Source organism: Sciurus vulgaris, assembly GCF_902686455.1.
Source record: "Sciurus vulgaris genome assembly, chromosome: 15".
Classification (NCBI taxonomy): Eukaryota; Metazoa; Chordata; class Mammalia; order Rodentia; family Sciuridae; genus Sciurus; species Sciurus vulgaris.
In genome coordinates this window covers 37,379,649-37,406,249 of record NC_136476.1, presented here as the reverse complement: position 1 = coordinate 37,406,249, position 26,601 = coordinate 37,379,649, and the positions used below count along the sequence as shown (strand labels likewise).

At 39.9% G+C, this 26,601-nt stretch overlaps 1 protein-coding gene across 3 annotated transcripts in view; it reads right to left on the bottom strand.

Moving 5' to 3' along the window:
- Positions 1–26,601, bottom strand: part of ADAMTSL1 (ADAMTS like 1) — a 381,058-nt gene that overhangs the window by 82,335 nt on the left and 272,122 nt on the right. For all 3 annotated transcript variants that reach the window (XM_079113153.1, XM_079113154.1, XM_079113152.1), the window contains one exon: positions 12,513–12,640. In XM_079113153.1, coding sequence (XP_078969279.1) covers positions 12,513–12,640 — 128 coding nt within the window. The remainder of the gene's footprint in view (positions 1–12,512; positions 12,641–26,601) is intronic.

Here is a 26,601-nt window from a genome sequence, read left to right as displayed (position 1 = left end):
TCCAGCCTTCCTCCTCTTCTCCAACCCAGCAGCTTGTTTTTCTTTCCTGTCTCTGACATCCTCCACCTACAGATGTCTACATGGCTCTCTTCTTCTGATCATTCAGATCTTTGATGACTTTTCCCAACTGCTCCCCTTAATGCATGCTCCCTGCTCTGGCACAGATGTATGTCAATGACAACTTACTTTTTTTGATAAGACTACATGTATCAGAAATGTCACTGTGTGTCCTCTACACCCTCTTCCCCCACTGTACCTCATCATGTAATCTTCAGAAGAGCAGGGAGATTACATGATCTTGCCCTCTTCGTCATGCCTGCTATCTAGTCCTAGAACATGCTAGGTTCTTAATGAATATCTATTCAATGAAAGAATGTATATGGTGTGTGATGGGCATTTTCTGGATTCCCCCCATCCCTTGCCCCATGGCAATGCTGAGGAGAGGCAGGTAAAACATTATCTTCTATATCGATGAGCAACTTAAGCTCAAAAAGTCTCCATGGGTTGTCCAAAACCACAGAGCTAGTAAATAATAAGCCTGAACTGGACACCAGATCTTTGACCTAGAAGCTAGTGCTTGCTACAGCGGGTCCCAGATCCTTGTCTGCAGACTGGCTGCCTCTGAATCCCCAGGGCACTTGTTAAAAACATAACCTGTCCTTCACCAACACAAGAGTCGCCTCATTGCGTTGTAAAAACAACTGCACCAATGGGGAAATGAGGTTAGGGACCAGAGTTTTAGACTCACAATTACCAAGTTATTTTTCCTACAGGAATTTTAATAATAAAGGTGGTTTTTATAGCTGCAAGTGTATAGCTATAAAATTCAAATGTCCCTGAATTAAATCCAGCCCTTAATTAATTATGTTGCGCTTTTGCTGAAAAGTAATGGCCTTCTTTCCTGTCAGTAGAGGTGTCGTCGTTAGCACAGCCCACTTATATGTTCCTGTGCCCTCCATGAGCCATTGTTAAGACAAAGCATGAGATTACTCAGGTATTTACAATCAAAAAAATTTATAATGGAAACATTGCTTCCAATCAATCCTCTCACATCTTTTAGAGAAATATTTATATATGTTTTTCAGTTTCAATCTAGATATACTACATCTGAATCTCAGGTGGAGGTGGAATCTGCAGTCTCTGTTTGGAACAAGCTCCTGGGTGATGCTGATACATGGCCAGGTTTCCAGTTCTGTGCATGGCTCTATCTCAATTTTGTTTAACTGGTTCTTTTGTTTCCTGGCAAGGAATTTCTTCTGAGATATCACTAGTTCTCTATTAGAATTCTTCTTCAAGTTGGAACTCTTAATCCAAAGTTCAACTGAAAAAATAAATTTCAACATCAGCCCATTCGAGGTCACATGATCACCTGGCAATTGAGGATTGGTTTATGAGGACTGCCATGGATGCCAGCACCTGTGTGTGTGTGATTATGATCATGTTGATATGAACAAGAACTAGTTTAATTATAGAATTTAAGCAGAAAAGAGTGAAGAGTTGGAAAAGAAGTGAAATGATAAGCCATATGTCTGTGCTAAGAGAACACTAAAAAATAATCATGGTACACTGTACCAAAAAGTCCTTCAGAGTAGCCAAAACAGAAAAAGTGCCACAGGAGCAAAGTCACCATGGCAGAGTCCTCAGGAGCAAGACTGCTCCTCATAGGTCAGTGCCATGGACATGCTGCAAGTAGCCATTCAGTTTTAGCAAGTTGGCATTGGGCTAAGGATTAAATTTGTGATAATTTATGGAATATTGATAGAGTTGACAGATTATTCCTTCATTTAATCTGTAAAATTACTTATTTTATAGTTGGATGAGAGCTATCCACAGAAGAATAGGCCAAGTTTTACATCTGCATCAATTTAAGAAAAAAATGTAAAAAATGGAGATAAAGGCAAACATTTCAATTTGTCAGGCCTAGTCTGAGGAATCAACTCCTTTGAGAGAGTTAGACACAGAAACAGAAGCATTGGGAGAATCCTTGCTCAATTCCTCTAGATCACAGCATGACCCTTGGCTTTTGGACTGAGGTTCTCCATAGAAGTAAAAAAAGGGGAAATGGGGGCTTCCAGGTGTGCAAGGACATCCTCTGCACAAAGAGCAAGCCTAGGTGTGTGTCAGCATCCATGGATGTGAAGACTACCCAGGAAGGACAGCAAACTCATGATCCCATTAAAACAGAGGAGTCTGCAAAGCAGGCATGCCCTGCTTCCAAGGAACAGGGCCTCTGGAGACAGGCAAGGACAGATGGGCAGCCCTGGGAGTTACAGCCCAGAAACATTTTCCTCTGCATGGACTAGGATCCAGCTCAGGCCACTTTCCCTTACGTGCAATTCCGGTTCAAATTAAATCCACTGGGAAAAAAAGATGGACATATGTGCTTGAAAATCTGCTTGGCCCAGTGTAAAGGTGACTGAGAGAGGAGCCAGAGGAGATGGAAGGTTTGTTTTTTAAGTGAAGCCAATGGCAGAGAGAATTGTAAGTAACTTTTTTTTCCCTCAGAGCTGTGTTCCAGGCCTCTCTAATAAACTGTTTGCCTTCCATTTTCAAACTTATGACAGAGACTGAGTTGCTATGAACCAAAGCCTTTTCCTCTTCTTCCTGGGTACACAGATAGATCATTTCCCAGTCTCTCTGCAGTTAGACAGCAGCACAGGACTGAGTTCTAGCAGATGCAATAGGAATAGAAGTGGAGAATGCCACTTTTTGGCCCAAACTACAAAACTCTCTTGTGCAAATCTCTGGTTTAGATTTTTGTATGAGCAAGAAATAAACAGTATCAGCTATCATATATTTATAGGCTTGTTTGTTACAGCTGTTGGCAAGTGCCAATTAATATTTGTTGACTCACTGAATGAATCAAATGTGTCTTCTTTCAACATTATGGGTCACAAATGTCATTTGAAAGTGATTTTCCCCTATCCTTTGCATCAAAAGTGAATTATACTTCAAAGACTTCAGACTCTTACTTTTCATCTAGCGGCAGCTTGGGCCAGGAAGTGTGCACGTGTGTTCATTTTTGAGAAAAGAGACTTGTTACAGATGATTGGGAAAATAAACAATGACAGAAACAAGAACTGCAGGAGAGGTTTGAAGACTGAGTGCTCCAGAGAGGCCAAATCAATGGCAAGTCAGTTGGAGATCTGAAACCAAATCTGGTAATGGGTAAAATCTTTCTAGAGTACTCTTTGGATATGGATTTTGGTTATGTGCATCAGGAATGAGTAGAAAAAATGCAAAATGAACTACTACTGATGCCTGCAGTAGACACAGGCATAAGAAGTGACAGCCTGCACCTCAGGAGTCTGGATTCCATCAGTGTATAACTAATCCTTTAGTTATACACTTAGGCAAGGCATTTCATCTCACTGCACCTTAGTTTTCTACATCTATGGTTGCTGAGAAGAATATGTTAATAAATGCTAGGTCAATGTAAAGCTATTGGAAAAGTGCCTTGGAACAGCACAAAGTTCCACTAAATATTGCCATCATCAGCATTATCTCTACTATAATACAAAGAAGACAGTATGAAGAGCAGAGCTGGGAACTTTTGGTCAAATGAGAAAACACACAGAAAGGAAAAGTTTAAGGGAAAGAAAGGAAGAGGACAGATGAGAGAGGACAAGTCTGTCAGTGAGAAGGAACTAGCCTGCTTCTATTCTGAAGAACTCTAAGGGTTTCAGTAAAATTCAAAGATATGACTTAAACATGATGGATTCTCCCTAAAGTGGCATCAGTACCTGAACAATGTCAAAAGCTTGGAAGTCACTGGAGCTGGCCAGATTGGAGATGTCAAAGAATCCCTATTTACACAGAAGCTACTTACCTACAGATGCTAGGCTGCCTCTCTGGTACACCTGTGAGACCATTTGGGAAGACAGCTGTGATATCCATGGCAGAGCCAAGTCTCAATTCAAGGGAAAGGTGAAGAAGATAGTGGGGCCTTCTAATTTAAATATTTGAGTTTACAGCAGAATTTAGACAGAGCAACAAAGTGTTATAAATTTCACATACTTTCAACACCTAAAATTAAGCAAATTATGTTTACTCCAGATTTAACAAATGAATAATTACCAACTTGTAATGAGTATGTCAAAGTCCTGTCTTAAGAAATGCTAGCCTCAGTTTTCACTGCAGCCCTCAGAGGTCTTTTGCAAGAACCACTGGAATTAAACCTTCAAAACTCCCTGAAAAGAGAATTCTCAGTTGAAGAATTTAAGACTTGTGAATTAAGGTAGAGGGACCAAGATCAGTCCTTATCAACAACATCTTACACACCTGACATTCATAATAATCAATACTTCTTATTCATGTCCAGTTACCATGCCTTACTGGCCAGAAACTTTTCAGGATCTTGCTACTTGGCAATTTCAACAAGTGTTGCTTTGTCAAGGATAATAATCTGGAATAATAGTCTGATTCTCCTTCCAAGTGCCTTTCACATTGAGTAGCTCAGGACTTAACTCCTTGTTGTCCTGCTACCTTTCTTAGAAAATATCTTTCACTTCCATTTTCTGTTCCCTGAGCTAGCATTGGAGTTTTCAGTCAACTCTTTTAACTTCGGTCCTCAGAGAACTCTTCCTCTCATCAGTTTTTTTCCAAAAGCTGTACTTTTCCTTTGTTATCTAGGCTTCTGTTTCCCAAATGATAAATGGAGCCAATTTTCAATGTTAGAATTTCAGGTAAGAGGAGTTTATAGTTGGTACTGGTAGGTGGCATGGTTGTCCTTTGTATGTAAGAGACTCATAGAACTCTTAGGTCTAACAGAGACCCAAGAGTGCATCTATTTAAATCTTCTCTGTTTACAATCAGGAAATAGGTTTATAGTTCTGAATCCTTCCTAAATTTGGTAAGAGGCAAATACATTCCCTAGAATCTTATTCTATTATTATAGTAAGCTTCCTTTTTTAGTAATAGTAAAAAATAAATGTTTTTCTCTTATCCAAACCATTGCATGGTTTCATTTGGTGTAATCTAATTGAATAAATTGAGATAATTCTCCAGTAATACTTAATCTCTAAGAAATAAAGTGTTATATAAGCAGAGATATAGAAAGTAGAAAGCCTAGAGGGTACTGGTAGGTTCCAGGCTTTGTTCAGAGCACAGACATAGTTTACACCAAAAATCTTTTAAAAATTTGAATTGGTTGGGTTCAGTTAAAAATAGGAAGATTAAAAAAAACAAATTGTTTAAAAAATATTTTTGGTTTTGGCTTCTCTGGAAAAACTGGAAGGTCTAGCAACATTGATTTGTTGTTGTTTTTTTTTCCTTTGGCACCAGTGAGATGAAAATGAACTGTGTCCTTTTGACAGGGTATGACAGATAGAATATGACCTCACAAAGATGTCCATGTTCTTCTTAATCCTGGAACCTGTTAAATGCTGAAAGGGAATTAAAGTTGTGGATGAAATTAAGGTTGCTAATCAGTTGAACTAAGAATAAAGAGATTATCCTCAGCTATCTAGAGGGCTCAGTCTTATCACTTGAGCTATTTTAAGCAGAAGACGGAGAAAAAGAATGTCAGAAGAGGGAACATGAGAAGGACTCAATTCACCATTGCTGACTTAAAAATGGAGGAAAGGGACTAAGAGCCAAAGAATTCAGTGGCTTCCAGAAGCTGGGAATGGCACTTAGTTTATAGCCAGCAAGAAAACAGGATCACCAACTTAGGTTTCAGGGAACCAAGTTGTGCCAACAACTTGAATGAGTAAGAAAAGGATTCTCCACTATAGCCTTTAGAAAGGAATACAACCAGTCAACATCTTGATTTCAGCCAGTACCAGTCTTCTGATATATAGAAAAGTAAGATAATATATTTGTATTGTTTTAAGCTTAAGTATGTGGTAATCTGTTATGGCAACAATAGAAAACTAATATACAGACCATATACACTGTCTATATCACCAAAGTTATCACAACAATAAAGAAGATATATAAATGATCATATGATTTGCCAGGTCACTAGCCATTATGGAAATATAAGTTAGAAATCACCATGAAAATCACTTCACAATCATGAGGATAGTGGTAACAAAAGTGATAGATAATAAATGTTGGTGAGGAGGTAGGGATACTGGGACCCTCACACATTGCTGATGGAAATGTAAAAGGGTGTGTCCATTTTGGAAGAGCCAGCAGTTTCTTAAAAAGTTAAACGTGAACGTACCACACAACTGAGTAATTCTACCCTTAGGTACATATACCAAAAAGAAAGGAAGCTTATGTCCACACAAGAACTTGTACATGAATCTTTATAGCACCATTACTCATAATAACCAAAAAGTAGAAAATAATTCAAGTATCTATCATCCAATGAAGAGATGAAGAAAAGATGGTGCATCCAAAAAATGGACCATTATTCTACCCTAAAGAGAAACACTATTCTATAAGAATTGTAGCATACAAGCTACAACATGGATGAATCTTGAAAACATTAAGTGAAATATGTCAGTAGTAAAGGACCATGTACTATATGAAATGAAATATTCAGAATAGGGAGATTTATAGAGATACTGGTATATTAGTGTTTGCTTAGGGCTGGGGGAGATGAGGGGGTCATAGCTGACTGGGGAATCATAGCTAAGTGGTGTAGCATTTGTTTGGGGGATAATAACAATGTGTTCTAAAATTAAGTGTGGTGATGAACAGATGTGCAACCCTGAATATACTAAAAGGCATTGCACTGTGTCCTCTAAGTGGGGGCATAGTAAGTTACATAAATTATACTCAATGAAGCTGTCAAAAAACACTAGGTTGTAGTGATGCTGACAAAGTCACATAAATATGTTAAATAAATCTTTGAATTGCACACTCACAATGGGCAGCTTTTATGATATACAAATTATATCTCAAGACAGATGAAAAAACAGTTTTAATATTTTGTTGGTCATTCAGGGTCAATATTGTGACCTCTGATAATCTTGCACAAAAAATGAGGAGTTGTTAGAATTTCTTTGAAATTCTCTGATTATCTTGCACAAAAAATGAGGAGTTGTTAGAATTTCTTTGAAATTCTGTTTAGCTAGTGTGTCTTCAGTGTAAATACTGCAGGACCCTTAGGACCTAAAGAAATGAGTAGGGTTTAGCCTTTTCCTGAACATTCCTGGCCATAGGACTTTTATATATATAAGAATGCCTGAGACACCTCTCCCCTCTCTCTCTCTTTCTCTCCATATATATATATATATATATATATATATATTTTTTTTTTTTTTTTTTTTTTTTTTTTTTTTTTTTGGTGCCAGTGTGTCAGGTTACTCAGTTTTCTGCCATTACCTCTTGTAATTATTAGTTGAAGTAGATGATCCCCCAGCAGAACAAGGCAGCAAGTGTTTGTCTCATGACTTCTTTTGTGTGTTCTTGTGGAGTTCTAGACCAGGGCCCCATGCTTGGGTACAGTCATATGATGCTGCAGTCTTCTTTAGAAACCACTAACCAGGGCACACATCCCACTACCTGTCTGACCATCCAGCCTCTCTGTATCCCCTTGGGTATATGTAGGAGCTTCTTTTCTGGGATTGAGAGGGGTTTGCTTGGGCCACTGTACTCCCTCATGTCCTCCAGTCCACTGGGGAGCTGAGTAAGTTTGACTTTCCTGCTGTACTCGCATCTATTTATGTAAGTTCTCTAAATGCTTGGGGTCACTGGTGGACATTCCAAACTTCAGTACTTGAGGAAGACTTATGGGCCTTTGGCTATTCAATATAATATCAGTAATGAGGTCCCCTGGATGGTAGCTTCATTCAGTCAATGATGATTACCACATGACTCAGAGTAACATCAGGAATGCAGTCAAACCTCTCGATGTTTCCCTTTTATCTAATGCACTGGAACAATTTTCTTTTGTTAGCCTTTGCCACTGGTACCAGGGCCCTCTCTGAAACTAGCCCTCTATGAAGAAAACTCACCTCTTGTTAATAGAATGCTGGATGAAAAATTCAGAAATGCCAATTTGAAATGACATATTATGAAAAGCATACACAATGGTTTGCCTTTTATTGCTTACTAAATCATGATGGAGAGTGGCAGATAGGAAGAATTTCAAAAAACACCTTTTCTTTATATGTTCCCAATGAGGTCTTTGATCTCTTTGTTAATTGCTAAAGTATTAACTATTCATATCTCTCTCTCTCTCTCTCTCTCTCTCTTTCTCACACACACATACACACACACACGCACACACACAGGAGAAGAAGAAGAAGGAGGAGGAGGAGGAGAAGGAGGAGGAAGAGAAGAAGAAGAGGAGGAAGAAGAGGAGGAGGATGAGGAGGAGGAGGAGAAAGAGGAAGAGGAGGAGGGGGAGGGGAGGAGGGGGAGGAAGAGGAGGAGGGGAGGGGAGGAGGGGAAGGGGGAGGAAGAGGAGGAAGGGGAGGGGAGGAGGGGAGGGGAAGGAGAGAAAAGAAAAGAAAAGAAAAGAAAAACATTCCAGGAAAGAAGTCTTCTCTCTCTCCCTTCCTGTTAAAAGCTCAGATGAGCTCATCTGTGTTCTCTCCTTTCAATGAAAGATACACTCAGCCCTCATCTTCTTCTCATTTTCCATTGATGATGTCAGGCAGGCCTTACAGTATCTCTTTTGTGATCTTATAAAATCAGTTACGACCGAAAGCATTTCCCTTCTGGCTATGACTTCATCAGTAGTCTACACCTGGAGAGGCCCTCGTCTGCACTGGTAAGTGGAGCTAACCTCTGATCCAGGCTGAAGCAATTTACCAGGAAACTACTGCTTTGCTTCAAAACACTGCCTATGCCATTCGGATTTGGAAGGTTTCTGAGCAACATGGCTGAGTACTACATATAACTGGCTAAGATGGCACTCCAATCTCTGAACACATCAGAAACTCCTCTTTACTCAGCCAGATTTATGTCTGGACACAATAATCCATACTCAAAATGTTAGGTCTGTGACATATTGGTGATAGTTTTATAATTCCTGCCCTCCACTGTAGGCCCTCTCAACTACACTCTGAGCAGTGAAACAGACATTCACTTAAGTACACTCAGGAGAGAGGCATTGTGTGCCACAGGGGCTACACGTGTGCTGTGCATTTCCTGGGCTGTACCACGGAGGTAGATAGATGGCTGTACCATCTCCAGCAAGGGGTCTTGAATCTGAGACTCAGAAAAGAAACTCAACACACAGTGGATGAATTTGGAGAGAAGCAAAAGATACTAAAGACAATATTTTGCAGGCCCAAACAATGCAGAGCAAGGAAGGTTTGATGGGATTAGTGTGTCTGAAACTAAATAGTATTTTTGTGTTTAAAGTTAAATTGTGTAGTGAGTAAGTGCTGAAAGTAAAATGAGTCTGAGAGGCAGAATCTGCAGCACATTGCAGCTGGGGCCTGATGGGCAAACCCAATGGGAAAGGTCTCACTGTGGGCCAGTGAGAGTTCATGAGGCCTCTCTCCCTGTGGCTCTCATCACAAGTCAACTCCCTTGCTTTGAATCCAAGTGCTCCAAGTACTTTCCAGATGGCTAAGTCAGCTTTCCTAGTTGCCACTGGGACATGGAGAGAAAGCTGTTCTGAAGCACTGTTCTCTCCTGCTGTAAGTTGACTTTGGCTTTATGCATTCTCCTAATAATAATATCTAAAGAATATGGAGTGTTTGCTACATGTCAGGCAGAAGTCTCAGCATTTTTTATGAATGAGTACAATCAGTCCCCATAAGAACCCTCTGATCTGGTACATTTAACAGATGAAGAAACTAAGTCAGAAAGTTTAAAGAAGTTGCTCAGGGTTACGCAGCTTAGGAAGTGACAGAGCCATGATTCATACCTGCATCCCACCGCTCCAGATCCTACAGGCTTAACTGCCATGCTATGCCTGCTCTTGTGAATCTTATTAACAAATATCCCTGAATCTGGTCAGGTGCACTGGAAGACCGAAGACCATACTTTCCTTATGAAATCATGGGGACACCTGATTATCTTGAGCCTCAAAAATACTTTTTTCTCTTTGGTCTATATTTATACTAAAGTCAAGGCAAAAGCTTAGTGATTTCTTTAAAATTGAAATTTACCATGAGGATTTGATTGCAAGCAAACTAAATCTATGTTTGGAATATATCAGTGTTAATATTTAAACTGCAAAATACATGGCAGCAGATTTGGACTTAAGTTTCTCACGTCTTAGAACTGCTTTCAACATCTTTCATTCTAGAAGAGCTACAAAAAGAATAGGAAGCTACATTTATTAAGAATGATGTGACTGGCTAGCACTTTTTCACAGCCATGATCTTCTTTAACCTTGCAGCAACCTTACAAAATTGTATTTTCATTTTTACAGATGAGATCAGAGATACAATGGGGTTATGCACTTTATTCGAGATCACAAAGCTAATAAGCAGTCTAACTGGTAATCAATCCAGAAATGCTTGACATTCACCTGCCCACCCTAAATTTAGGTTCTATCTTACATATTACTGAGCAGGATCCAGATGCATGCATTTAAAGTAAACTGTAGAGATTTTTCAGTGTTAGGTAGTCACGTGTCCATCAATTGCCTTTACTAGTCTGTAAGCATCACAGAACACAAAACTCAGGTTTTTTGTATTTCTTTTCTGTGTGTCCCACAATACTTGGCAGAGGGTATTATCAGAACAGTAACTGATGAGTCACTTCCCACTGTGAGTGTAAACATCATGCAGGTGTGGAAGATAATCCCAGATAAAGACACAAACCTGATCTTTAGGCTGTGCATGCATTTTGAGCTTTCCATCAGAGGGGCTGTTGGACAGATTTGCCAGCAGACCTGAACAAACCCCAGCAGCTCAAGTACAGGGATGTGGCTCCCTAAGTCCTGGGTGTGGTGTTGGTGATCATACTTCATCAGCTGGCCCCTCTCCTCCCCTTCCCTGGTGCCTCTTTGGCCGCTCTGTTTCTCTTTGCTGGCTTTGAACCTGTTGGCAGCTTCAATTGCTCTTCTTCAAAGAACTGAAGACAAGCCTGATGTTACAATTGCCTTGCTTAATTCCAGACAGGTTCCCATTAATTGTATTAAATTCGGGTGAACAAAGGGTATTTAGTCTATGACAGAGCTGAACCGTATCTGGATAAATATAAACAAGAGAGTTAATTCTGCAAGGCCACTATTTGCCAGCAATTGGAAGGAAGTCAGCAGTGCCCTCGCTAAGGCAGGTGGGAGGGTGGAGGGTGGATGGCAGAAGAGGTTTAACAAAATTAGTGCTGAGCATCTGGACTCTGTATAAAGAGGAGAATAAAGATTGCAACTGGAATACATTAGAAGGAAAGCAAATGTTTTATCCACCAAAAAACAGGCATTAATAATATCAGTCTTTAATCCGCCCCAGAGCCCCTTAGCTTGCCTTCTTCACTGTTGACTTTCATCTTCCCTGCAAAGCTGCCTGCTAAAGGTCCCTTCCCAGATCAGCCTTAGGTCATGGGGGCAGAAATACTGTTGCTAAACAGATATGCAAGGGAGTAGCATGTGTGATTGGAGTACAGTGTGACAGCATAATCCCAGCACAGACGGATGAGGTCAGTGTAGGGTGATGTTGACTGTTTTAGCATCTACTGAATCATCTGCTGGGAGCAGTGATTGAAAAGAATAAATATGAACACATGCGACACACTGCCACAAGGACTGTATGGCCCAGATCTAAGAGAAAGGATCCTATTTTGATAGGATCAGTGAGGCAGTGAAGAGAAAAATAGGCTAGCATTAGGAGACCTCAGCTCCCCTCTTGTCTCCAGCACTAGCTGGGCAGCTGTGTGACCTCGGGTTGGCTGGCTTCTGAGAAATGAGGGCATTGGTCCAGCTGGTATTTAAAGTCTCTTTTAGTTTCAAGGGCATGGATTTGTCCCATGTAAAGAGATTTTACTAAAGTACATTGCTACGAGACCACAGACTTGGGATCACTGTCTTGAGCTGTAGTGCTTTTTAGTTCCTGTGTGTAGAATGTTTTGTTTAAACTCTACAGATAAAGAACAAGTGTTGGCAGGTGCATTAGGGCCAGAGGGTGAAGTAAAGCAGAATCAGAGTGAAGTTCTCTGGAATAACATTCCTGCTCCAAGCCATGACCACAGAATTCCAGCAATCTGTAGGTCTCAAAGTCATTTTTGCAACAAGCAGAACAAGGAGAAATGACAGGATCCCTAAACAGCATTTAATGATCATAGTTCACAATTAGTGTTCCTGACACACTAGGTACTTTGCACATATCACCGTTGCTCATGGTTTTCTTTGTCCAGAATAAATATTATAAATAAATAAATAAATATTCCTCATTTCTGCTTATCAAAATTCTACCCACCCCAACTTGAAGACCCCCAGCTGGGAGGAACTGTCTGCATGCTTTTCAGTTATCAGTTACAGCACCCACTTCATTCCACCTCACATTTCCCTTCTATTATGATTATGGATTAGAAACTCCCTGAGGGCAGAGTCTGGGTCACATTATTTACCTTTGTGTCCCTGGGCCTGTGTGACATATTGTAAGCACTCACTCAGCAGTCTTTTGAACAGAACTGAATGGGGATTTTCAGGTTACCTGCTAATGTGACAGCAATGGAGACAGAGTCGTATCCTAGGGCATTCGTGGCATTGCAAGTATAGAAACCCACATCAGCTTCCACTGGTGCCAAGATCTGTAAGGAATCATCTGGCTGTAGAAGAATCCTGGAGTAAGAGAAAAGAAATATCAAGTCAGCAGACTCCTTTTGGTATTCAACATTGGAAGGATAGGAAGGAACCTCGAGGTATTTTAGAACTCTGTTTAAACTACTAAATGACCATTTGGAACATTCAGGAAACCAGGCACTCTTGCTACTTCAATTGGTGTAATTTTGATTGCAGTCTCAAATCAGGAGGCTTTTGATTGCTTTTGTAGCTTATTAATTACTTTATCTAAATGCTAATAGTTGAAGCAGATGACATGTGTGCTGAATACATATAACCCACATAACATCAGGGATGAGAGAGTATGGTAGAAAAAGATGGTGCAGAGAGATTTATGGAAGGCTTACTCAGGACAATGCAAAGTTATGAAGGAAGAGTGGGCTTGGTTCAGGGGTAGAAAGAAGGCAGGGGTTCCAAATATGGAAGAGACATCTGTTAATGTTTGGGGTGGGATCTTGACAAAAGGATCTGATGCACGCATTTGAAAGAAATTGTATAAGTACCTCTCAATTCTCAATATATGTATATATGTGTGTGTGTGTATGCATATATATTTGTGTCCCTGTACACACACACACACACACACACAGACACACACACACGAGCTTCATTAGCCTATAAATACTATGAGGCACAAAACTCAGGTCTTATTTGCTGCTTTGATTTCCCATACACAGGGCCTTCTGTAACAAACGTGTCCAGCAGAATGAAAGCAAAACTTGCCCTTTTGTGTCAGGAAGAAACAATTCCAGAAACTTAGAGGCTAGATCAGATACTGTTTTTTACCCAAAAAGAATTATAAGAATCAAATCATAAGTGCCTAAAATAAACTTCAAAACCCACTCTAGGGCTAAGGATATAGCTCAGTTGGTAGAGTGCTTGTCTGGCATGAATAAGGCCCTGGGTTCAATACCCAGCACCACCACCAAAAACAAAACAAAACAAAAAGCACTCCAATCTCAGTCTACCAATTTTCCTTTTCTAGATTTTTTTTTTTTTTTCCATTTCTAGGAACTACCTACTTCATCATGGCAATTAAGCAGATTAATGACTAATGATGGCTCGAAGCTGATGTCCTGGTGACTTGGTAAGACTGACAATAACTGGAATGTATACATGAAGGTGGGAACCTAGGAGGGTGGTAAGGACAGGGTTGGAGATCCAGGGCCTGGGCCAGTGCACAGGGCATTAAGTTGACAGAGCATTCACAGCACAGAGACGTTTTGTGGAGATTTCTGGGCTCCTGAAGTCAATCATTTCCATCTTAGTGATTCTTTCCATTTCCCTAGTTTCAAAAAGCTCAAAGAACTGGTTACCCAATATCATGTTAACATCCATCCCTAGGAGGCTAGGAGGCAAGCAGGCAATAGGGGTTGTTTTTCAAGAAAGAAAGGAAAACAGTCAAATCAGGGGAGCTCATAAGACGGGGTGGTGAATTTAAGACTACTAGTCAGATCTCCTGCCCCACAACATTCTCCCACTAGACAATTCTTTCCTTTCTTTTCTATTTATCTTGCTGGGTCTCTTGAGACTCTCTGGCATTTGCAGTTCAGCAGCACCTCTGGTCACCTCTCAATCATCCTGAAGTGGGCAGCCGATCTGGCACTGACTCAGGCCTTCCCTGCTCTGCTTTTGGCCTTGGGCCTACTGCATGGCTTACTTCTACCTCCTGCCAGAGGAAAGGCAGGCAGCAGGGGAAGCAAGGCTTACATCCCATCAATCTAGTTATGTAAGGCAGTGCTGGTAAAGATGGGGAAGGAAATAGAACACCTCAGCTAAAGGGAAGCTTTTGGAGGATTTGTGCTTGATTCAGTACCATTCTAAGCCATCAGTATTACAGGGGACAGTCGAGCTTCTGTGGCATTGAGTAAGGGTTGGAACTGAGCACGTGATGAAAGGAAAGCTGTGTGAGATCGTGATGGAACTCCCCCATGCGTTCATTCACTCATCCATCAAACAAGAGTTGTGTTTTCCCCAAAAGCAAACACTTATGTGTTAGTTTATTTCAAAGAAGCTAATAAAAGAAAGAGACTATATTACACTACTAACTTTTTGTTGATAGGTCATGTAATACTTCTAAAGAAATCTTATCAGATGCAACATAATGCAATATCATTCTGAGCCTCTGCAGGTGTTCAAGCTGTTTTATATTAAAAAAAAATAAACTATGATTTAGAGCTTCATGATATCTCAAGAATCTGTATGCTTCCATAATAATTACCAAATAAGAATAATGAAAGTGGGCTTAATCAAATTTCAATTGAACTGATTACTTAGGATGATTGAACTTAACAGATCACTATTCAGTTTCATCACATTAAAAAGACAGGGATTAAAACTTGCTAAATCCCCAAACCCATTAGGATAGTTGCCTGCCTTCAAATAGCAACATCTCACTTTTTCGGGGAGGGGATTATTGGGGGTTTAACTTGGGGTGCTTTACCATTGAGCTACATCTCTAGCCCTTTCTATTTATTTATTTTTTATTTTGACATAGGGTTTCACTAAGTTGCTTAGGGCTTCACTAAATTGCTAAGGCTGGTCTTGAACTTGCAATCCTCCTACCTCAGACTTCTGAGTTACTGGGATTATAGGTATGCACCAATGTGCCCAGCTAACATCTCTCTTTTTCCTAGAAAAAAGCATTCTTAAATGAACGCTTTGAGCAGGATACTTGAAGAGAGTTCTTTTGAACTTTATTTTGGTTCTGCCATGATTTAAGTAATGGTCATTAGTAAATCTCTTCACTTCCCAAATTTCAGTTTATCAACTTCTAAAACCCAGTATATTTTCCTATTGAGCCGAAGGAATTGTTAAAATAAATAGGTAGAGAACTTCCACACTACACTCTGGTACTTCCAATGCCCTTTGTTAGTGATGCTGGGGTCCTGGATGGTGAGTGTGAGGGAGAAGGCAAGGAGCCTGGGGAAGAGGGAGGGGCACATGATACTGGCCCATCTCCCTTAATTTATTAGATATGTATATTCAGATTATGGTTTTTTTACATAAAATTACTGCAACTGTCTGACTTCTAGCAGAAGATATACCCCTTTCCTATACTTGGCCTAACTCATTCTTCTTTTTTTTTTCTTCCCCCTTTTCTTATGTAGGGTTAGCAGCTTTTATAACTACATTAGTTCCTCTGGGCAATGGCACTGCTGAGTAAATCACAGTGTTTTCTGCCCAGGACTGAGGCCTGGAGAAGGATTACTACAGAGTTGGTGAAAAGAAGGAGGTGATTCAGCCTACTGGGCACAAAACCATAAGGATTTAACTACGAATAGTGAAAATGGAAGGCAAGGAATATAAGTCATGAGATTTTTGCATTCAGTTTTGCTCTTATTTTATAAATTGTGTATGCAAAGATAAAGAGGCTATAATATTGGCCTTCATAAAAGTCTTAAGTATTGTCTTAAGATAAAATATTCAAGGAATAAAGCCTATAAATTATATTTGTAAAACTGAGTTCTTTAGTTCAAGTGTACATAGCTATCTGGAGGTGGAGTCAGAGTCAGGAGTTGAAATAGGCGTTCTTGATCTTGGCACCACCTGGCCCCCTCCCTCTTGCCAAATACCTTTGGGACTACTACCATAATGTTCAACTGTTTAGTTGAACAGCTTTCTTGTCATCAGAATGCTGTCCATAAGTATACCCTATGCACATTTGGCCCATTCAAATATTCTGTCCCTTTCCCAACAATCTATGAAGGCATACATCCTTTTAAGCCTAGGGGAGGATTTGACTCCTTGTGTTGTGGCAATATGCCCATTAAATTGGAAGATGGGGGTTTGGAGGCTGCCACTAGGGGGAGCAGTAATTCTGGAATGTTTCCATGTTGGGCTCTCTAGGAAGCAAGGCAAAGAAAAGCAGAGCCTACTGTGGAAATGGAGGTTTTCTTCAGTCTCTGAAGCTAGCCTGGCATCAAAGGAGAAAGATTACTGAAAAAAAATGTTTTCCTTGTATTCCAGGCGTCTACTTTATTAATTTAACTTAATTTGTTAGTAGCTGATTTCTGTCATTTTGTATTTAGGTTTCAAATTTGATGGGCCTGTTTTAGAATGTGTAGGCACAAAAGCATTGCACTGCTTTCCAAGCAAAACCAGAAAAATTTCTCTAGGGTTGTTTTGGAATTTAAGAAATCAGAAGATGAGGGGACATGGGATGGGCATAATTAAGACCTATGTAGCAAATGGTACTGTGGTCATATTAGGTATACTAATACTCCCTGCTTTCCTTCCACCCCCTCATCTCGCTTCCCTTCTGGTTTACTGGGCTAAACCCAATTGCTTTATTTCTTTGCCCATACTTTTGCCAGAAAGTAAAGGAGCAGTTTGCTTTTCTGGGTCTTTTACATGTAAGCTTCTCTGTGGCAGCATGTCTTTTAAAGCATTCTACAGTCAAGTAAGGACCACTTGAGAGAGTGCAAAAAATTGTTTTCATTATATAAATAAAAATCCTTGTCATACATGGGGTTAAGGTATGGATGAGATATTCATGGCCAAATACAATCTCCATGAGGTTAAGTCACCTCTGTATCTACAATGTGCAGTAATTAAAGGATCTTACTTCTTTCTGTGAGTGGAGTGGCATCATGATGTCTTTTTGATCCTTGGCTAAAGTGTGAACACCACTGCCATATGCAAGTCCCTCTTTTTAAACTGACCTCCCTGACCAACCATGAGACACTGCTGTGTAAAGAGAAAAACTTCCAAAGTTGGAATCAAGAGACTCAGACTCCGGTCTGAAGTTCTGTGGTTTCAGGCAAGCTATTCAACTGTGTGAACCTCTAAGTTCCTGTATAAACTGGAGATAGTACTGACTTCAGAGAGCTTCTGTGAAGAATATATAGACTCATTCTTACTGTTTTGCAAGGAAAAAGGCTTGTTTAAATATCAGATTTAGTAAACTGGCTTTTTTTTTTTTTTTGATTGTTTGTTAATTGTTTCTTAATGGTATAGGCAGAGATAACCAAGTAGCTTCCTTGGAATTTCTCATCAGAATTGCCATCTACTATATGGCCCATGATATTGTGCCACGTTAGGCATCTTATCCTAACAAGTAAGCATTTTAAAAAACATTTTAGGGCTCAACATAAGACTGTAAGCTGGGAATCATAGGTATATTCTTTCTCTTTAGAACAGTAGCTTCCATGTGTTTTCAAACTTAACCTGCTCCACATCCTTGCACAAATCTCTTACTTTAGTAAAAACAGTCTCTTCGATTCTCCTTGTCAGTAGCTTTGGGCAAAAGACAGGCAGTCCTTTATCCTGTGTACCTTTCCAAAATATCCCTATCCATTAAGAACTAACTCAAATTCTATTTCTCTGTGCCACCACGATCCACAAAACTCCATCCCTTTCCTGATCTTCCAGTTGTTCTAAGCTACTCTACAAAGCCCTTTCCAAATATAACGTCTCATTTCCTCAGTTAGAGAATAAGTTATTACCTCAAAGGTGGGTACTCTCTCACTTCTTTCATAGTTCCATCTTAAGTGTTCAGTATGATGCTGGCCCACTAAATACTTAATCAGTACTTGTTTAGTTACCTTCAAAGCAATGGGGCTGAAAGTGACCATTTTCACAAGGTAGCATAATGGATAGTGGATCAGAGCTCAAATTTGAGAGCCATACTAACTGGGTTCATAGGCCTACTACTTAGTAGCTTTAATGCCTTGGGCCAGTAATTATTAAACTTCCCAGTGACAAAGTCTTCTCATCTGTAAAATGAAAACTGTAGCAACTACCTAGGGATGTTATGAAGATTCCACAAGTTAATGTATTTAAGGCACATAGGAAAATTGAGGCTGCTGATGTGTAGGGTATTATTTTGTTACTGCAGCTGTTGTTGACATCACTGCCATCATTACAATTCATTCTTTGTGCTGGAGCCTACATATTCTGGATGTGGTGAGGAGCTGTTTTGGCATAGGTAAATGACTGAGAAATGTAGGGATTTCAGGGAAACAATATAGATCAGGGATACAGGGAAGGTGCAAGGGGTTTTCTGCTTGAGAAACCAAAGCAAGGAAAAGATCTGCTGAGAACAAAGGCCGCAGGGCACATTGGATTGCCAACTGCCTTAATTCTATTCTTGATTCAGGAATGCCTGAATAAGGACTACTAGTTATTCTATAACTGTTTTAACACTATTAACTAAATTCTGAAATTTTAGACACGAAAAAAGTAGCCAGAATCCTGCAATTTCAGAAAAGTACATAAATAACAAGAGCAAAAGAATGAGAGTTGGAAAACAGTGAACTCATAAGCAAATAAGCAAATTTAAAGCAGTCTGAGTAAAGACCGTTGGCTCAGAACTCCTGCTTATAGGAAGAGATGTCTTTTCCTTATCTTGAAATGAAGATTTCTTTTTCTGCTTAGAGATTCCTTAGATTAGGCTAAAACCCACCACAAAGGGGGAATGGGAACCAAATATATAAGTATATATATATGTATACTTATATATATGCTTTATATCATTTATATTCTCACTATCAAGTTACTAGATTGATATTTTCCCATTTTAGAGAGGAGGCTCACACAAGTAATTTGCACAGCTGGTGCATGAGGGGAATCAGGCAGGGGGAATGACCTTTGACCTTTTCTTAAACTGACCACATCCCGGCATCCACTGGGGCCTAATAGGAAGACATGTGGTTTGGCCTCACTTTTGGTGGGGGGTAATTTGTGCCAAGGTATGTAGTTACTCAAGGAAATGGACAATCACTAAAGTCTGGATTTTAAATGGTTTGAAGCATGAGGTAAAAGGAATGCTGTGAGACCTCCTCTATGAGCAAGAATATTTTTTTCTGAAACCAAAAATTATAGTAGCCCAGAGGCTTGCAAGGAAGTTTTATTTCATGCAGATACTTTGGGGAACTGATCTGAGGTTCATGAAGAGTTTCATATCACTGTTTGGCTAAGGCAACTTTTTTTTTTTAACCTTTGCTATTTTTAATGTACTTGCCAACTAAAAGTTATTTAATGCTGGAAGCTTCACTATTGCTCAGATGGAAGTATAGAAAATATTTTTGGAATGGAAAAGGCCACCTGACCACACATTCTTAACCCTGTCCTCATGTTTTTTGCCAACATTTTTAGCTTCTTTCTTTTTAGAAATTCATGAAATCTTGAATTTGCTAATGTGTGTAGTTTTTTCTGCCTGCTGGTAATTCATTTCAAGCTCCAAACCTCTGCGTGAAATGACTGTGGCTGGAATTCCTATTCACCTAGAATAGGGGATCTTCAAACTCTAGCAGTCTCCTGCTTTTGTAAATAAAGTTTTATTGGAACTCTGCCATACAAGTTAAGTACTGTCTATGGTTGTTCTCACACTGTAAAGGCAGAACTGGGACAGAAACAGCATGGCCTGCAAATCCAAAAATGTTTACTAGTTGACCCTTTATAAGAACATCTTGTTGACTTCTGACCTCAACAGGAAAGAATTTTCACTTTGTTTGTCCCAGTAATTTCTTTATTTAGACAAAGAAAAACAAAAAACAAAACAACAAAAAATAAATACCCACCCAACTTAACCATTTTATCAGACCTCTGCCATTTGCTAAGACCACCCTTCTAGAAGAATAAGCACACTGCTAGTGGGATCTCTGCAGATCCTCAAATCCTTCAGGGATTAGACAGTGTTGACTTCAAGCCTTACTTGTGCTGTTGGTTGTCATGAATTGTTTAGTATCCTCTGAGGCTCCTACCTACCTCATGCCTGATGGCCATTTCTGTGACCTTTGCATTGAGTTCAACACTTTCCTTGTGCTAGGCTTATATATTTATTGAGATGGTTCCTTTTCCCTGCCTTGCTTTTCTTACACTTTTCAACTGGGAAAAACATTTGTCATCTCCATTTCCTTTAGTTCTGTACAGGAAACAAGCCAAACCAAATTAAAACTGGTTTATTTTTCCCTCCCTATCTTCCCTGCCTCCAGTTTTTATATTATCTGCAAACTTGGAAACTGCATTTCAGAGGCTTATGACTTTTACATATAGCATTATTCACAACTGTGGCTCTGAAATTGACCCTGGAGGAATTTCCCATTTGATTCTCTCTTCCATTCTGAGAAGTTTCCATCTGTGCACACTCTGAGTTGACCAAGTTAATGCTTTCCAAATAGTTCTTAATTCATCTCCTATTCAACACCATTTTGGAATCCTATCCAAAGCTTTCTGGCTAGTATAAGTCTTTAGAGGCTACAGATTTCTCTTTCTTGCTGGATCAGAAATGATAGCAAAGAATATCAGTAGGATGTGCACATCCTCTTCCAATGCCTAGATTTGGTTGACGATCCCCCTCACATTGTTTCCCCTCAATACCTTTCTACCCCAACTCTTTAAACAACTGCCCAACATTCCTTGTAACAATAGCAAAGCTCTTTCTTTGTGACGTCTTGGAAGATGGTGTGATACAATGGCCCTATGTCGAACTGATAATGATTATGAATACTGACAAATGAGTATCCATTATAACACTATTTCTATTCTCTACTGCTGTGATTTGGATAAGAATCCCCCAAAGGTCCATGTGTTAAAGGCTTGATCATCAGCCTGTGGCACTACTGGGAGGTGGCAGAACCTTTAAGCAGTGGAGTCGAGTGAGAGGAAGTTAGGTCACTGGGGTGTACATTTGAAGTGAATACTGGAATCCCTCTCTCTCTCTGCTTCTCAGCTGTCAGGAAGTGAGCAAATTCCTCTGCCACGTGGTCCTGCCATGATATACTGTGCTGCCTCAGGCCTAAAGCAACAGCAGTAAGTGACCATAGAATGAAATCTTCAAAACTGTAAACCAGAATATACCTTTTCTCTTTTTAATTTCATCATCTTAGGTATCTTGTCACAGTGATGGAAAGCTGACTAATACATCCACATCTTTGTTATTTTGAAGGGAAGAATAAAACTTGGCAACTGACTTTGTTAATATCATTTAACTAGTAAGAAAACCAAGGTTCTAAAAGATTCAGGTGAACTCTAATATGAAGTGACAGAACTAGGATCTATGTCTAAGTTGCTCTGATTCAGCTTTACTGTTTTCTACTGCTGTGGGCCTCTATGTTAACTGATATGTCATCAGGTGCTCCTCCAGGTGAAGAGGGCAGGGGAAAATAAGGTGGAAACATCTAAACTCAAAAAAAGGGAAGAAAACAGGCCCAGGCTTAGGAATTAAAAGGCAGAAAATCCTTGGTATTAGCCCTTTTGCCATTCCATGTAAGTAGAACATCATCTATGAGTTATATCCTATCCTTAAGAAGAAATAAGTATTTTTCACAGTATCTAGTTTCATATTATTTTTTATGTTCACCTGTATTCCTTTTGAAAAATCTCACAAGCTCAAGGAAAGTTTTGTGCAAATGCTTTACGACTTGATCACTGAACTATGGTGATTCCATGACTGTCAGTTCAGTCTTGGCCTGATACATACTGAGCAAGGACTCACTTGCCAGCAAAATACTATCAGCAATATTTAGACCTTTTTTAGAGGAAAAGATCAATCTACACCCCAATGTGGTAATACAACCTAGGGTGCCAATTTTGGCTTTTCTTTTCTATAGTCAGCATTGTCCTTACAGGGATTTTTTTCTAGAGTTGAGTTTTGATTTAGGAATACTGAACGTGTTTGTCCATATTATGTAAGTCTCATCGTAGTAGAATGGGGAAGGGTTATTTACCAGATATTTTTAGCTAGAGTCGTGGGATATGTTGTATCCAAATGCAAATTGGAGATAGCTTTTACTTGAATCTCAAAAAGTGGTGATGAGTTTAGTATTTATCCAAACTGGAAAGCAAGGAGTAATTTAAGCTTCATTTTGCTTATGGTCTTGGTCTGTAAACACACATGCATAGACTGTCAACACTGTAAACACACAGAGAGTTGTGACCACTGAAAGGTTAACTGAGTGCCCAAAGTGCCTTATATTGTGTGTATTTATAGCTGGTTAGATGTTATGTTAAGGTAGAACTGCCAGTAGAAGAAAAGACCATCCCTAAAACAAATATGCAGAAATGAAAATAAGAGCCTCATATGCTGGAAGCCATCTGACTGGAATATTGAATGTTAATTTATGCTAGGCTTACTTGACACCAAAGCTTTTGTTATAAAATGATGGCAAGTCTATGTATCCAACTAAGCTAACAATGAAAAGAAGTACTTCTTAGAGTCATACTGTTTTGGGTTCAAACTCTAGCCCTACATTTATTGACTGAAAACTTGAGTAAGTTAATCTAATACCTCTGTGCCTCAATTTCAACATCTGTAAAATTGGGATAGTTACCTTAAAGGATTATTGTAAGAATATATGCACACCTGAAACTCAATATTAGTGCTCAATAAATGTTAGCTATAATGGTGATGACCATGAAGATTTCTCCATGGGTTTGGCTGTGATGGAGATATGGTCTGGATGCCGTAAGGCATTTGCTCTTTATACTTATTCACTCTATGGCAATGCTTTTCAAAATGTACAACTTTGATAGAATCTGGGCGTTTCCTGAAACTTCTCTAGTGGAGAACATATAGGCAAGGCAGAAATGCTTATTTAAGAGTATTACTCTGGAACTCTGACATGGTTGCATATTAGATGCTGGAAGTCTGCAAAGCCATGCAGACCACAGCCTCCCAGTAATTAGGAAACTTTTTTCCTAAACACTGGCATTCATCTATCCATTCCTTTGTTTATTCATTCCTGGGTTTTTCATCTGTTGAGTGGCTGTTTTTAGAATTCTGAAGAAAATATGATTAAGACATATTCTTAAACATCTGCCCTGGAGGAAGACTGACATAATCCAGAAGGTAATTTAAAAAAACTAAACAGCTAATTCAAATGCACAGTGGTAAGGGCTAAGATGGAGTACAGAGCAGGGTGCTATGTGGGACACAGAGGGGTCATCAGGACCCTTGGGGTCCGTGGAGGTAGGTTTCCTGTGAGGAAGGGGAAGAATTAGCAGACAGAGTGGGTTGGAAGGTCCCAGGCAAATTCACAAATAGCAAGTAATGGGGCACTGCTGGAGGGCAGAGCTCAGTGTCACAGGTGGGGGATATGGTAAGAGATGAAGCCAGAGAAGCACAGGTCAGAAGATAAAAGGTCTTATATATCACACAAGGCATTTGGGCCTTATCTTCAGGTGATGGCAAGTCATTTAAAGAGGTTTAGGCTTGGGGACAATATGAACAGGTTTGCTGGAAAGGTCTTCTGGGGTCTCATGGTGAATGGTTTAGGACATGGGGCAGTAAAGGGATTCAAGAACAAACACATCAGGCTTCATAGAGGGCCACCTGCAGTCCTTGTTCTATATTCTAATTTTTGTTTGTTTTTAGTAACCCCTTTAAAATGCAAAAGCTATTCTTTTAATAACCCTTTGTATAACCCAGGTTCGAATCCCAGCTCCATCACTTATTAAGTGTGAGATCTTGAGCAAGTGAACTTAACAGCTCTGTGCTCAATTTCATTGGTTCTTTTACTAATTTTTTAAAAGATATAAAAGTCACTGGCTGTAATTTGCCATCCCCTGCTCTAAAGAAGGCAGCCCTGGAGCTAAGTAGTTGTTGCAATAATCAGAGTTGACACAGGCAAACCTGAGCACAGGTGGCCAGATGAGAGGGAAGCAGAGGACAAGAGGGTTACTGAGGATCCAGAGAGTCCAGGCTGGGAGATGGATGTGGGTATTCCTTACTGAGACAGGGATTCAGGAGCTTAGTTTTAGATATATTGAGCAGACCTATTTGTGGAGCACCTGGGTGGGGACAATAGGCAGTGGTATATTCCATCAGAAGAGAGGTTTGGTCTGGTGCTAAATATGTGAGAATCATTAGCATAAAGGGGAGCACAGCAGCTAGTAAAATCACTATTGCATGTTGAGTGAGACTCTAGATAAGAGGTAAGCAGAGGAAGAGTGGTCATAAAAACAAGAAAGCAAAGAGGAAGAAAACCAAGTGCATGTGGTTTTCAAAGTGGCAAAAGAAGTGTTTTTAAGAAGAGGGGCTTAGCTGGTACAGAATGATGCCGAGAGGTCCAATCAGATAAGGGATGTTTTATACAGAGACAAATTTCTTCCTTCTTAATAAACAAGAAATCACTTTTGTTGGGGAGGGAAGGCACTTTTCCAAGAGAAGTGTATGTACATGCAGCCTTAGACCATGAGGGGGGCAAGTAGAAATATTAAGAAGAACTTAAAACATCCATGATCAATAATCTTGGGGAGTTTAACAGAAAATAGAATTTTACATGTAAACCATTTTGGGCATATAAGTTGGTTACTTCAGGGCTGGAATATTAATGGTTCAAACTATGTGGGTACTGTCAGTGCATGAGGCCCATGGCGTGAGTCTAGCACATTCTCTTCTTGTGGACTTTGCAGGGAGCAACATGGTGACAGCTGTCAATTACAGATCCACACAGCTGGGAGGATTCAGCAATGACAGCAAAGAGAAAACGAGGCCACATTCTCTTGTTTGCAAAACCAGATGGCACAGGTCCTCTGAAGAGAACTATCAACTCAAAGCGATGGCTATGCTGAGGAAGCCCAGTTCTGCTGCTTTGTTCTCAGATGAACCAAGTGGCCACACAGAGCTAGCTTAACCTCATCCAGCCTAGAACTTTTACAGAACTGGCAGTAGATTTGGAGCCTCACTTTGACCCTATCTGATTCCTTTACACACTTCATATTCACTGTCAGGTCTCTCCCCAATTCAAGGCCCTGAGTCAATTGGGAGGGAAGGTAAAGGACAGGAGAGTTCTTGGAAAAGTGAGCCCTACAGCTCCCAAGTGTCATTTCAGCAGCAAAACTTGCTACCTGCACCAGAGTCTTCAAACAAGACTAAAATCTAGCATACAGTTCTACTTGGAGATTCACCAGCCTCTCCTTTCTCTTTCAATACTTCCTAGAGGTGGTCCTGGGAGTGCTGGCTTCAGAACTGTCAGATGCACCTGTCTAAATGTACATTATGGGTTTCTATGACAGAAAGATTTTCTGGGGCCAGAAAAGTCTGCATTCTAAAGGTTCCTGGTCATTATTATATGCATTGAATTTGGGAACACCCTCTGTTCAGTTGTTAAAAGCTCAGAAGTTTAAAGAAAGCATTCTGCCAGATGGAGTATTTACAAACCAGAGTTTCACACAGATTTGATTCTACACCAGCACTTCAAAGTGTTTTTTAGTTTCTGGAGAGCTATGTTCTTATTTTGCATCTCACTGCCTGGTGCTTATCACTCTGTTGACCAGCAAATATTTATGGCATTGAAGGGAACTCCACACTGGAGCCCTAGCAGCCTCCCCCTTTCCACTTATACTCCTCTACAATCCACCTGCCATCTGTAAAGATGAAAATTAGATCATGTTATTTTTCTGCCTAACTTCCTCCAAAATCTTCTCTTGGAACTCAGACTAAAACCCTAACTCCTTCTCTGGGACTCTGGTTAGCCTCATAGTCTCATCCCATTCCACACTTGAGTCAGGTGACCTTCTTTCAGGCTCCTTCCACACACAAAACTCCTTTCCCTTTAAGGTTTCCGCAATGCTTTTTCCTTGTCCAGGCAGGCTTTTCCTCCTGACATCACATTCTGGAAACTGGTCATCATTCAGAACTTGATTTACATGTAACCTTTGCAGAGTACCTGTCCAAAGTGGTCACCAAGTTATACTCCACTGTTCCAAATTTCTCCCCAAACACTTACAACAATCTGATATTTTCTTGTTTATTTTTCTGTTTGTTGTTTGTTCCATTAATGAATTAGTTCATTCACTACTTATGACTGGTTTGATCCCCAAGCACAGGGGATACAGTGATGAAGAAAGTCTCTGTCCTTGTGGGCAGGCAATCAGCAAATACATAATACATTAGATGATGATAAATTCTACTAATAAAGTAGCAGAGTTAAAGGGATAAAGAGTGATGAGGGGTACTCTTCTTCAATGATCAGGGAAGCTCTCTCTGATGTATTATTTGAGCAGAACTTAAAATG